This window comes from Sus scrofa, chromosome 11, assembly GCF_054392235.1.
Source record: "Sus scrofa isolate SSC_HxYL_T2T_F1_AM1 chromosome 11, Sscrofa_HxYL_maternal_Yorkshire_Landrace_v2.0, whole genome shotgun sequence".
Classification (NCBI taxonomy): domain Eukaryota; kingdom Metazoa; phylum Chordata; class Mammalia; order Artiodactyla; family Suidae; genus Sus; species Sus scrofa.
Genome location: NC_139393.1, coordinates 16565058 through 16578623, shown reverse-complemented (window position 1 = coordinate 16578623; position 13566 = coordinate 16565058). Strand labels below are relative to the sequence as shown.

The window sequence follows — 13566 nt, the reverse complement described above, 5'->3', positions numbered from 1 at the left end:
TTTATAGGTGCATACAAAAGTCTGGAAGGACTATCAAAAAGTTAGCAGTGGTTCTCTGAGAAGTAAGAGAATGAGGGATTCCGTTTTTTTTTACAGCTCTTGGAATTTTCCAAATTTTCCGCAAGGAGCATCTGTTACTTTGCAGAGTGTCTAACATAATAATTCAATACCTGTTTAGTTATTGAAACAGGAGAAATATAACAAATGCTACTTAAAAAGTGACACGTGTCCAAACAGCTAGGAAAATTGATCCTTCCTTATTGTCTTTTCCTAAAGAAAATACTTCTACAGAATTTTTTTTGGGGGGGGTGGGTGGCTGAATCTTTAAATACTGACACAGGGACAGTTTGAGGACTGAGCTGCGATGGAGGCAGCTGAGGATGTGTAGGAGGAGAACCAGTTCTGGCTTCATCGAGCTTAGGGGACTGTGGGTTTATAAGGACTCAGGAGAAGGTGCGGCAGTGGGAGCAGGAAAAAAAGGGGGGGGGAGAAATAGAATGGGAAAAGAGGACCATTGGAAACACAGCAAGTATTTCTTATCTGCATACAGTTTTACTCCTCTTAGCAGACACTAACATTAGCAAAGTGATTCTAATCTACTGGAGAGGTTAAGACCAGGATATAACCTGAGAACTAAGGCACATGCAATGTTGAGAAGCTCTGTGAAGGCTGCAGGGTGTTTCAGTGTGGAAAATACCCCAGGGTTAAACCTCCTGGGAAGGGAACTGCCTGCAGTGACAAACAGGCAAGGATGGCTTTTAACTGCCAACCTGGACAGAAGCCGATGAAAGTGGTGAAGACCATTTAGAATCCCAAGAGCAGGAGATCAATGCCCACTTCACCCTGGCAGTAAAGATGGAGGGGGACTCAGGACCGGGAATGAAGTGAAAAAATAACAAGACACTTTTCAAAAACAGAAATAAAATTAACAGAGAGGAAGATTTATGGAAAGACCAAAAAAAAAAAAAAAAAAAAAAAGGGAGTCTATTTCTGCCTCTGTTTCTTGGGGGCACGGAAGGCAGGGGAGCAGAGTGGTACCATCAATGGCCACCAGGATGGCCGTCTGGCCCTTCATCTCGTGATTGGTCATTGCGTCGCTGACGTCGCTGGTGACGGTCAAGCCGTTGCGCATCATCCACTCTCGGTTTCCGATCAGCACAGAGAAGGTCTGGGGGGCCGCATCTGCTCAAAAGAGGGTGGGGTTTTCCCCCAAAGAGCCCGGTTGCACTGCGAGAAAGCACTAAAACCCGTGGGATCCTTCTAGAAGCAAAACATCCACCTGACAGCTCTTGAAAAACCGCACTGTGGTAAGCGCCTCTTGGAACACCACCCTCAGAGGAGGAGGGAAGAAGAATGTGCGGGACTGTGGTATGAAGTAAAACTTGAAGATGTTAAAGAGACACATCAAACACTGTGCAGCGCCCCTAGTGGCCTGGACAGGTGTTACAAACGTATCAAACACTGCAGCGCCCCTAGTGGCCTGGACAGGTGTCTGCTGCTGCTGCTTCTACACCAAGAGCGAGTGTTGACTAGAGAGATTACTGCTCCTGACAGATAACCCAATATGATGAGACAGCTTACGTGTACAAACTGGTCCTAGAAGGCCAGGTGAGGCTTTCACCTGTCACCACTAACTTAGGGGTTGCCGATAGACTAGTTCCTAGAAGGCGAATGGAAAGTTCTCCTGGGGCTTTAAACTGATAGAAGGTGGTAGATGGCTTCCAATAAAATAAACAATAAAATCTACATCAAGATTTAACCACCAACAGACTTACGAGAAAACCCTAAACCCGGGGGTTTTTTTGCTTTGGGGGGCTTTCCACATGCTTATGCTGATGGCTAGCCAGCTATCCACTGAATGAGAAAGGCTGTCATTCAAAAAGCAGAGTTGTCCCTTCTTGGAGACAATGGAGGTTGACTCCATCGTCCCTTCTTGGCCTGGGGAGACCTTTCCATCTCTTTCCCTGACTGCTGCCAGCTCTGTAAAGGCATCACTGCCCATCAGAGTCTATGAGAAGGAGGCTGCTTGTTTAGAAAGAACAAAAGTAGGACTCCCATCTGCCTGCTCCACAGCTTATGAGAGGCAAGACCAGCCTGGGGTAAGAAAGATGAGACAAGACCACAGAACAGGTAAGCAACTGTCTGTGAGTTTAAGTCCTGCCATCAGTGTCAAGATTCAGCTGCAGGCTTCTCTGGGGAGGTGGGCGCCCCAGCCCAGAGCCACCTTCTCTGCAGCAAGGAACCAGGGGGGGAGCCGGCATGGCATTTTCCGTGCCCTGCAGGCCGAGTGGCAGAGACAGAGGCAGCGGTACCTGTTTCTGAGGGCATGCTGCTGACCCCGTTCCGGTGAGCAGTGGGTCTGCCCTGCTGGCGCTCACCCTGGGCCAGCACGCCCTCCACATTGCTGACTTTGCAGCCGATCCCACAGCCTGGCACCGCCTGGAAGTCTGTGCAGTATCCCAAGGTCTCTGTGCCAAGTTCCTGGGAAGGAATTCAGGGGAAAGGAAGCAGAAAACAGATGTGAGCTGAGCGGGGGGCAGGACTGGGGTGGGGGCGGCAGGGATAGCAGCCACCTGCCACTGGGGATGAAGGGCAAAGGGAGGGACAGGAGGAGAACTGCCAGGAAAGGTGACAGGATCCACTGTTAGGTCGGCAACTCCGCCTCCATCTGACACAAACGTTAACAACAGTGCAAACTGTCAAGTTTGGATGCCTGGGGACACAGGACGGGTTGCAGTCTAGTCAGGGGAAGGCAATTCGTGCCAAACTTCACAGGTAAAGGGTTGGGCGGCAAAGATGCCAAAGGGAGGAAAGATTTTATTTTATGTTGCAGATAGTTTCATAACACCGATAGAATAGGTAAGTGGTGACAAGCTATTTTGAGGCCATCAAGAAGTAACTGCTACTCGGAATTCCCGTTGTGGTTCAGCAGTAACGAACCCGACTAGTATCCATGAGGATGTGGGTTCGATCCCTGGCCTCACTCAGTGGGTTAAGGATCTGGCATTGCCGTGAGCTGTGGTGTAGGTCACAGATGTGGCTCAGATCCCGAGTTGCCGTGGCTGTGGTGTAGGCCGGCAGTTGGAGCCCTGATTCCACCCCTAGCCTGGGAACTTCCATGTGCCGCAAATGTGGCCCTAAAAAGCAAAAATAAATAAATAAATAAATAAGTAACTCCCCTTTATGGACCCTGGTGGGGAGGGGCGGTGTGGCAGGAGAAAGGGAGGAGCTGGTTTTATTTGGGTGACGGAACCGCAAAGGAAGGATGACGGGGTGAGCAGAATTCTTCCTGAAACACCAGAAGGATGAGGGCGGACAGCCACACGCACACAAAGGACACAACACGAAATGAGATTTCTGGACGACTCCCTACCCCGGGAGAGTTGTCAACTTCTCCCTAAGGCGTCCACGTCACCCTTCTACTGATAACTATTGTTCGGGCAGTTTCGTTTTTTAGGGCAGTATCCTGGCACATCCTGCTGCTTCCTTGTTCAGACTGAACAACACAGAAGGCTAAGCAGGACCTTTCCTCTGGAGAGATCGGAGAACGAAGGTGTCCCTGCTCACTGCGCCAGGCGCACAGGCCTTTGGTCACTGCTGCCGCTTCCCTCCCTCTCAGGCATCCCCGGTGCGCGGCCCCTCCCGCCCTGGCCGCGTGCCCCATTCATTTCTGTAGCCCTTTGCACCAAAGGCTCAGGAGGACGACACCAGCTTGTCCGTCTGCTCCATCTGACAGAGCTGGCATCTTACTAACTCTTACTGTCCTGAGCTCAGATGCTCAGTTAATGCCTAAGAAAGGACTGTTGGCACTGAAGTGCTTTGTGACCATCTGGACACGTGACAAGGGACCTGATGTTGTGAGCTGCATCTCCACCTGCTCGGGGCAGGGAGGTGCTGTGAAGTGGCTTCCGGGCCGCACAAGCCAAGGCCTCCGTGGAGGGGGAGGGAGGAGGAGAATCCCACGAGGAGGCAGGAGCCCTGAGGCTTCAGCCCGGCTGGTGGGGGCGGGGTGGGGGGTGGGGAGCGAGGCCCACTTACCTCCTTACAGTATCTGGTGACCGCCACGCCCAGGGGGTGCTCACTGCTGGCCTCTGCAGTGCCTACCACAGCCAGAACCTTCCTGAGGGGCAGCGTGGCCACGTCCACGAGCAGGAGGACCCGCATGACTTTGGGGACCCCGTGGGTAATGGTGCCAGTTTTGTCAAACATCACTGTCTTTATCTGCCAAAACAACCGCATCTCAGTGACCACGACATAGATGGAAGGGACCCTCAGCCCACACAATGCTGAGGCGGAACGCCCCTCAACCCCCCAGGCAGGTAGCAATGCTCCTTCACGACAGGGGGCAGAATCTTCTGCAGAGACCCTGAGCTTCAGCCTCTCCCACGGACTAACGCCACTTCCTCTGCCCAGTCATAAGAATCCACACTGTGGCTTAACCTCCACCAGGCTGAGCCAGAGGCTCTCACTCTGATGTAACAGGAGACAGCGTGGCACCATCCCCTGGGGTCAGGGGACCGTAACACCAAGCAGGTTTCCCCTCCAGCCTGGGGGTCCGCTGTCTCCATCCTCCGCTGCCTGCCAAGCCAGCCATTGTTTCCTCCGGGCCACGTCAGTGCAAAAGCCGGGGGTGAGGAGTGTTCTTGAATTCCAAGCTCAAGAAAGGAAGGGGGTGTTGCTTGGCCACAATGCCAAGTAACCACAGGGCCAGTTGGGGGACCCATCACCCCTGGTGAGCGGCAGCTTCGCACTGGTCCCTAGGGAGCTGGGCTCAGCCAGTTGGGAGCAGCCACGCTCCTCATCTGAGGCCGGAGTCCCTCCGTCTCCGCTCCACGCTTCCCCAGACCTCGTACAAGGTCAGCTGCTCACTGGGCTCCGACTGTGAAGGGCCTGGTTCTCCCCCATTTAGCAAACGACAGCCCTCGCTCCTTGTTTCTGAGTGGCGGCCTCCTCAACACCATCAAGTGGTCTTCCTCCAACAATCCTCGCCTACGGGAGTCCAGCCCTCATGTTGCACCAGGATGACTTTCCTAACACGCGTCTAGGCACACAGGTGCTTTCAGAGCCCCTGGGTCCCGATGTTCCTCGGTTAAGTTCAGCATCCTTTACGAAGCAAACCTCCAAAGCCCTTCAAAGCCCCTCTCTCCCCTCCTTCCTCAATAGCCTCGGCTCCAGGCAGTGTCTTTCTCTCTTTCTTGGCGATTTTCTTTCTGTCCCTCATCTATTTATTCAGCAAATACTTGCAGAGTGATTTCCACACACCAGGCACTGGGCCAGATGCTGGGGACACAATGGTGGGGACATGTTCACAGTCTCCGGTCCCGTGGGGTCTGGGACCGGGCGCACAGCCTCCCTGGCTCCTCTCCATGTGCTGGTCCGACTCAACCGACAGGACTCAGATGAACCCTGAGTCTGACCTTCTCTGACCACCTGCACCACCCCCACCCCATCCACCCACACAAGTCTAAGGTCAGGGCCGTGTTCAGCTGTCCTCATGGCATCTCAACACCCTGCCCGGCACCTGCTTTGACCTGCTCCACGTCTGTCTTTCCCACTAGGCTGTAAGCTCCTTGAGAGCCAGGGCCCAGCACAGGATCCGCCCGTGGTAAACACTCAACAAATACTGAAGAAATGAAAGACGGAAGGTTGGGGATCATTGGGCCAAAGGGGGTGAGCGTCTATGAACCCTGCTGCCTGCTACTCCACCCCGAGGCCGCGCTGCTACGTCCCCTGGTCCCCTGGCCCCGCCAGCGGGGCGTGCGCCTGGCTCCGCAGGCTTAGCTGCAGCCTTTGGCAGGTTTCCTACCCTCCTGCTGCAGTTCCCTCACCTGTGAAACAGGAACAACGGGCACCAGCTCAGGACTGTTGAAGAGCTTGAATCAACATTTAAGCATGTAGTTCTTTCATTGTGAGTGGCTGTTGCTCACATTGTGATTCCTGTTAGTCCTGGCTTTCCATTTTACACAGTTAGCAACGCTACTCTCAGCCCTCCCTCAAGTTTTGCTCTTTTGTTGTCTTTTGTCTTTTTAGGGCTTCGCCCGCGGCATTTGGAGGTTCCCAGGCTAGGGGTCGAATCGGAGCTGTAGCCACCGGCCTACACCACAGCCACAGCAACTCGGGATCCGAGCCGCGTCTGCCACCCACACCACAGCTCATGGCAACGCGGATCCTGAACCCACTGAGCGAGGCCAGGGATCGAACCCGCCACCTCATGGTTCCCAGTCGGATTCATTTCCGCTGCACCACCACGGGAACGCCCTCAAGTTTTTCTCTCAATAGGAAATTTAAACTCTTTCCACGAGGATGAAGTTAAAAGAAAACAAAAACGCAAGCCGCGCAGCCCACACGACGGGATCCTCCCAGCCGAGACCCCGAGGGCCGCCGGGCCAACCTTGTGGGCCATCTCCAGGGGCTTGCCGCCCTTGATGAGGATGCCGTTCTGGGCGGCCACGCCGGTGCCCACCATGACGGCCGTGGGCGTGGCCAGGCCCAGGGAGCAGGGGCAGGCGATGCAGAGCACGGTGATGGACGTCTGGAAGGCGAAGCGCAGGACCACCTCCGCCTGGGAGATGCGCTTGCTGTGGTTCTGGCGAGAGGAAAGAGACGGGGCAGGACGAGCGTTAGAGGAGGCGTCGCCCGGGAGCCTGATCACGTCAGAACGCTCCAGGGCAGGCCAGGGACACGGGAGGGCGTGCGGAGCTGGGCTCTGGGACGTGCGGTGTATCCCACTCTGCGCTGGCGGTATCGCCTGGTTCACTGCCCGGCTCCGCACCCCACTCTTCCAACCTGATCCCACAGGCTTCCCTGAGAGGAGGGCCACATAAAACCCTTGGTCGGGGACAAGCACGGACTCTAGAATTGGACCCTGCAGGTCCACACCTGGCTCTGACCCTAATCCGCCCTCTCTGGGGCTCAGCCTCCTCATATACAAAATGGAGATAATAATACCCATCTCACAGGGTGTTGTAAGGACGAAGTGAGATAATGTACAGATGGACATACAAGTCTACACAGTACAACACCTGGCTCAGGACAACAGGCTCCTGAGAAATCATATTTCTCATTACCATTATTTCTATCATTATTACGAAAGCTTTAAAAAGCATAGCTCTCCAAGGAATCAGTCCTGAGGTAATAATCACACAAGGGGGAAAAGCTTCGAGGATATTCCTCACCATGCTTTTCCATAATGGCAAAAAACTGGAGATAAGGGGCTTGGTTAAGTAAGCTGCGAGTACGCATGCATAACGGGATAGCATGCACGTGTTAAGATGGTTAATGATGTGTACCTGTACTCACGGACATGGAAAAATATCAGTAACACTGCTGCATTAAAGAAGCAAGCACAAAACGGCATGCGTTATGATTTAATTACTGCAAAAGTGTCCGCCTGTATCTGCATAGAGCTTTTCAACAACCCCAGATAGATGTTCACCCAAGTACAGAAAAGTGCAGGTAGGGACGGGATTTAGAGCCACTTGTATTTCCCCAGGGAATGTTCTTTGATCCTTCACCATTGTTTTCTTTGTAAATCCCAAACAAATAAAATACAGGTCTCCTTCCCAGGAACCGGGTGGCACGCGCTGGTATTACCACCTGCATTCTGATATATCCTGAGTTATCTTTGCGGATCTTTCAAGTGTCCCTGGAGAACAACTGAGAGGCTATATTCACGTAATGATGGTAAAAAGCAAGTTTTCTAAATGAAGGACCATAATCTCTCCAGCTTCCATCTAACCTTTTTTTTTCTTTGACTTTGAAAGGCGGGATTTTAAAATATGATGTGTTATTAAGGGTCATTCAATTTTCATAGAAACGGTGGGATTGAGGTAGAGGGAGATACGGTTTAAGCCTGAAGTGATTTTTTGTTTGTTTGTTTTAAACCCAGAAATTCTTGTCAAAATAACACCTGGCATTCTGAGGGGAAGGGGTGGATTTCTGGCGGGTGACACAAACCCTATCCCTTTGAATGGGTGGCACAGAGCAGAGTGATAACAATGACGGGAAGGAACATGCAGTACCTCATTTGCCAGCATCCTCCCTGATAGTGCGGATAGAAACAAAAGAAGCGCAAGTGAGATGGAAAGGCAGGGAACAGCAGGAAGCCACAGAGTCCAACTTGTTAGGACGGAGTTTCCCACAGCCCCAGCCAACGAGCTGCTCTCCCACGAAAGCCAAAATTGTAGGCAGTCAGGTGCCATACTCGTCTCTGGCCAAATTCTAGGAATAGAGTCCTAGCTTATGCTTCAAGCACCAAAATCTCCTTAGATGTCAGAACATATTGGACTTGGACATTTCTCACTTAAGACAGGAAATGTGAGGGAGAAAATGACATCGTTGTGAATGATGTGCTGCCCCCCCCAAAGATAAATGATACATACACCTTTAATTAGGGACAGAAATTTTTTTTAAAGGAACAAAAGTATCATTCTGTATTTGCAGTTTCTTATTTCATGGCTCTGAGATAACATAGACAGTAGAGTGGGCTAAATCTGAGGTATTTTTAGAAACAAGGTTAAAACACTGTTCCACTCCCTGGGCAGTTACCAAACACCACTCTGGGGGGGCCATCAGTCTATCAAGGTTTCTCAACCTCAGCACTACTGGCATATTGGGGCAGGTACTACTTCATTGTGGGGGCCTACTGCATGCATTGCAGGATGTTTAGCAGCATCCTGGGCCTCCACCTACTATATGGCAGTAGCAGCACCTTCCTCCACCCCCCAGGCATGACACCCAAAAACATCTCCAGATGTTACCAAACCAAAATCACTCCCCACTATGAATCGCTGATGGACAGTTTTTAACTTCTGAAGCAGCAAGGTTTTTGGTATTTTTCTTTGAGGTCAGATAAAACTGTATTGCCTAAGAGAATATCCTTCCTTTATTTTTTTGGCCTCGCCCATGGTGTGCAGAAGTTCCTGGGCCAGAGACTGAACCCCCGCCGCAGCACTGAACTGAGCCACAACAGTGACAATGGCAGATCCTTAACCTGCCAAGCCACCAGGGAGTTCTTTCATCTACTTTTTAAACTCAAAAACATATTCCATTGCCTCATAGATAGTGTTTAATAAATCATTATTAAAGAGCTATTAGCACTGCTTGGGAACTACAAGGTTAGATGGTCTACATGGGTGTAGACAGCAAAAAATGTTCTTTTCTTACAAGTGGTTAAATAATATCACGCCATCAAAATTGTGACGTGACCTATCTATCTTCTATGACACATGCCTCATAACCTCAAAAACAGCCAATGGCGCAAAATGTAAATGCTTTACTTATTACAACTGAGAGCCAATGGTGCTTGAAACCATCTAACCTTCTGGTTAGACAGCAAAAGGCATCTTTAGTAAAAACCTGCAGGAGAGTGATTGTCCTACCCTGGCTGGGGTTTTGCTGCCAATAAGTGAAGCAAGCAAATAAAATGTAATGGGTAATTAAAGCCCAATGAATCTAAGACATGAAAAAACATTGATTATTTCAAACACGACAATGACACGGCCCACAGCATTCGACTTACAGGAAAGTATTTCTGAACAACACCAAAATCGACAAAACCGATTACAATCCATACCACCAGCGTCAAAGTTGAAATGATGATGATAAATGGGACAAAATATCCACTAAACCGGTCAGCCAGTTGCTGAATGGGTGCCTATGGAAATAAAACACCAAGACCACAGGAAATTACAATCTCCAAAGATATTTCACCACAAGCATGAACAGGAACTGGGATTCCTAGCTCCTCATTAACCACATTGATTAGTCAATTGCTCTCCTCAATAAAATCTGCCTGATTCTATGGGACTCTTGGAATAATTTCTAAAAAGAGGAAGCTGAAATTGTATTGTTTGCAAAATCCCCTCATTACCTTTGACATCTGAGCCTCTTCCACCAGCTTCACGATCTGAGCCAAGGTGGTCTCGTTGCCCACGTGGGTGGCAGTGACGAGCACAGAGCCATGGGCATTTATGGACCCGGCAATCACAGTGCTTCCAGGCTTCTTAGTGACGGGCATGGCCTCTCCTACAGGCCAAGAGGGGAACAACACCACGCACTGAGCCCCACTCCGCCTTCCCGGGGCCCTGCCAGGGTGCCAACACCCACCCAGAGGGTCCCACGCATGGTTGCCCCACCTGTGATGAGAGACTCGTCGGCCATGGTGCTGCCTTCCAGAACCTTCCCGTCCACTGGGAACTTGCCCCCGGGGACAACCTTGATGACGTCGCCACGCTGCACCAGCTCCATGGGCACCTGCTCCTCTCTGCAACAGATGCCACTCAGGTTATGCTCGGGGCCACGCACTGCAGCTCACCCCCTGGCCTGTCACCCTGGCCGGGTTCTAGACGAACCGCTGGACTGGTTACGTGACATTTACTTTAACCAAGGGGGCAGTGATCATTTTATCCACTGCCATCTACAGAGTCAGCGTTGTACAGCTGCTAAGTGCCAGGCACCATCCTAGTGACAGGCGGGAGCAGGACAGCCAAGTCCCAACCCTCCTGCAGACGACTCTGGGGAGGAACCAGACCATAAGCAGGGCCGTCCTGGGTAATAAATAAGTGCTGTGGTGACAGCGATATGGCTGGAGGTTCTTTTGGGATGTGGGCTTTATCCTGAACTGAGGGAGGACGGTCAGCTGCAGAGTAACCCAGTCAGACTGTGCCTCCAAGAGCTCCCTGCTTTGAATGTGGAAAATATCAGGACGGAGCCACGGCTGGAGGCGGGAGGCCAGGGAGGGGCTGCTGCAGGGCTCTCGGGGAGAGACAGGGTGGCCTGCGCAAGCCAGGTGCCCGTGAGAGGGGCAGTGGCTGGGGCCGCCAGCACCTGCGGAGCTGGAATCAAGAGGCTGGAGCCCGGGTGTACAGAGGAGGGAAGGGAAGGGGTCACCAGAGGAGGAGCAGGAGGAAGGGGCCGGGACAGGGCATGGCGGGCGATGCCGGGCAGGAGAGGCAGGGCGACCAGAGTCTTTGTGAGCCTCCCCCAGGCAGGCGGACACCGGTGTCTAAGGAGGGTTTGAGAGGAGGGGCCTGCAGCAGCCTCTACCACACAAAGACACTGGGCCAGCCCTGAAGCCCCGACGGTCACCCGCATTTAAGGAAAGAGGAGTGCAAAGAAAGTCCACCAAGGAAACAGCAAGCGGCACTCAGGGAAGAAAGTACCACGTGCTGAAGGAGGCCTATAAATAACCGTTGCCTAGAACAGGGAAATGAAGCTCATGGGGAAATACGGATGCCTAACTTGTAAAAATGTCCATGTTATTAAACATGCTTTGAGAGTCGGTACTTGTAAAGAGCATGGACTCTGGAACCAACAAGGTAGGATATGTCCTAATCCCACCCCTTAATATCTGTGTGACCCTGGGCCAGTGGCTTAGCCTCTCTGAGCCTCAGTATCTGCCTCTCTACCCCAAGGGGAATAAGAATAAAGGTTTGTCATTTTTTTTTTTTTTTTGGTGGGGGAGGGGATAGATTAGCTACAAACAGGTTAGCACAGTCTGACAAAGAGTAAATGCTAAGTCCCAGGAATAATGATAATAATCATTATTGTTTTTAATATCTGCCAAATTTATGAAGAAAAATACCACTCTCATGTTTATTCTTTGGCGGCAGAACCCCGATCTCTCAGTGTGTCTGAATCCTCCAGACGGCGTGAGGGGGACGCTGCTTGTACGCCACGTCCTGTGAAGTTCCCCTGGACTCTCACCAGCCTCCTGATCTAGAAACACTGTCTGTGCCTCTCACGTGCCCTTGAGCAAACCTACACCCCCTGAACTCTGGCTTATCTTTAGTGTGTCAGAGCCTTGTTGACTTGACCAGACCAAGAGGCAGGACCCTGCTGTGCCACAGTGCCGGCCCTGCAAGGGCTAGTGGACGTCCTGCAGGCGAAGGGTGTGGGGCGTGCAGCACCCGGGCTGATATGTTATAAACGGACCAAGGACTTCGGATGAAGATAACCCACCTGACAATTAAGTTGTCCTTGCCAAAGGTCACGACGGTGGCTTCTGTGGCTTGTAGAGACATGAGTTTGGCAAGAGCTTCTGAGGTTTTGCTCTAAGAAATAAGCAGAACATAGAATGAGCGCTATACTAAGCGGGCCCAAGCAAACCGGGACCGTCACTCCCGAGGCTGGTGTTAGAGAAAACCCTGCAGACCCACACACCTGCAGGCTCTCCCAGGATGGGTACCACACACTGCTCCTCCCCACGCGGCCGTGCCGCCACCACACTGAGCGTACAGTGTCAGCTAAACTCTGTGAATTACATTTCAGATTGAAGAAACAATACCAACCTACCCAGCGACTCTTTTAGGTTCAATCTCATTTCTTTTAGGACCTGAGTCCCACACTCTTACAGAATGTTTTGACACCTGGGAACAACGCTCGGCGCTCAAAACGGCACGACCCTGTGGTGGAAATGTGGATTTCTAGACCAGTAAGCTACACACTCGGTTATGTCCCGAGAGACGGTGCGAGCTCTGACCTGAAATCCAGGGTTCCTTCCCCCGCACGACACGCCTGAACAAAGGTTTTAATAATTAACCAGATTATCTGGGATTTCAGAAGTGGCGACCCATTTGGAGATTAGCGGTTGGAGCGCCTAATTATATATGTGGGTTTCACGTTTCTTTAAGTCTTGCTCTGGACTGTGTATCATTAGTAACTCTAAACACGGGGTTCGGGGGAAGAACGGTTTGTGTTACCGAGGAAACAGTTCCTCCTCGAGCCCGCGGCTGCAGTTACCTTTGCCACGTGTTCCAGCCACCGGCCCAGCGCAATGAACACGAAGAGCATGGGGGGGGTGTCGAAGAAGGTCACGGGGCTCCGCTCGGCCCGCTCGGCGATGGCCACCACCAGGATGACCAGAGAGTAGGCGTAGGCGACGCTGGTGGCCAGCACGATGAGCACGTCCATGTTGGCCGCCCCGTGTCTCAGGGACTTGTAGGCCTGGACGTAGAAGTACCAGCCGCCGAGGAACTGAAAGACAGTCAGGAGAGGGATGCTGTGACCAGCAGGCCACTGGAAGCCCCTCGGGGCTGCCAAGAACTGGGGCTCAGCCACCACTCTGATGGCGCTTCTGCTCCGTAACTGGTGTGTATGAAACGCGCGCCCTGACGTAGGGGACTTCTGGCCACGGGAGAGGACGATCAAGGGGGCCCGTTACAACCCAGAGGACGTCAAGAGCCTAACGTCCATCAACAGGAGGACGGGGAGCATGGAGAGGGAAATCGCGGGGCGCTTATGCTGTGGACAGTGCTGCGTGGACCCTGGAGAGAATGTTCTAGATCCCTAACCACGGGTGGGAGAGATGTATGTAGTGCGTGGGGAAGTGAAACGGCCAGTTACGAATCAGCTCATCCAGTACAATCCTATCTCAGCTCAAAGAAAAGGCTGCGTCTGTATTGGTGACTAGGGACACGCTCACACATGGGCATGTAAATACGAGTTTCTTTGTTTTTAACAGATGAAGATCTGGAAAGATATATGCCCAACTGGTCATAACACTAAGGTACTAAGGTAACCCCGGGGGGCAGGGTATGAACAGTGAAAAAATATATTCTCCCTTTA

The 13566-nt window shown here is 51.9% G+C and overlaps 2 protein-coding genes across 18 annotated transcripts in view; both read right to left on the bottom strand.

The window, feature by feature from the left end:
* Nucleotides 1-13566, bottom strand: part of CKAP2 (cytoskeleton associated protein 2) — a 327617-nt gene that overhangs the window by 143332 nt on the left and 170719 nt on the right. The window lies entirely within an intron of this gene.
* The window catches only part of ATP7B (ATPase copper transporting beta), a 65246-nt gene that overhangs the window by 6278 nt on the left and 45402 nt on the right, over nt 1-13566 (bottom strand). For 9 of the 17 annotated variants that reach the window (XM_084981579.1, XM_084981590.1, XM_084981586.1 and 6 more), the window contains 9 exons: nt 12742-12975; nt 11962-12053; nt 10137-10264; nt 9872-10026; nt 9521-9655; nt 6392-6586; nt 4039-4221; nt 2313-2481; nt 1039-1182 (listed from right to left, as the gene is read on the bottom strand). In XM_084981579.1, coding sequence (XP_084837705.1) covers nt 1039-1182; nt 2313-2481; nt 4039-4221; nt 6392-6586; nt 9521-9655; nt 9872-10026; nt 10137-10264; nt 11962-12053; nt 12742-12975 — 1435 coding nt within the window. Of the gene's footprint in view, nt 1-1038; nt 1183-2312; nt 2984-4038; nt 4222-6208; nt 8042-9520; nt 9656-9871; nt 10027-10136; nt 10265-11961; nt 12054-12741; nt 12976-13566 lie in introns of those variants that run through there. The other 8 variants (XM_084981580.1, XM_084981589.1, XM_084981584.1 and 5 more) reach the window with 4 other exon arrangements.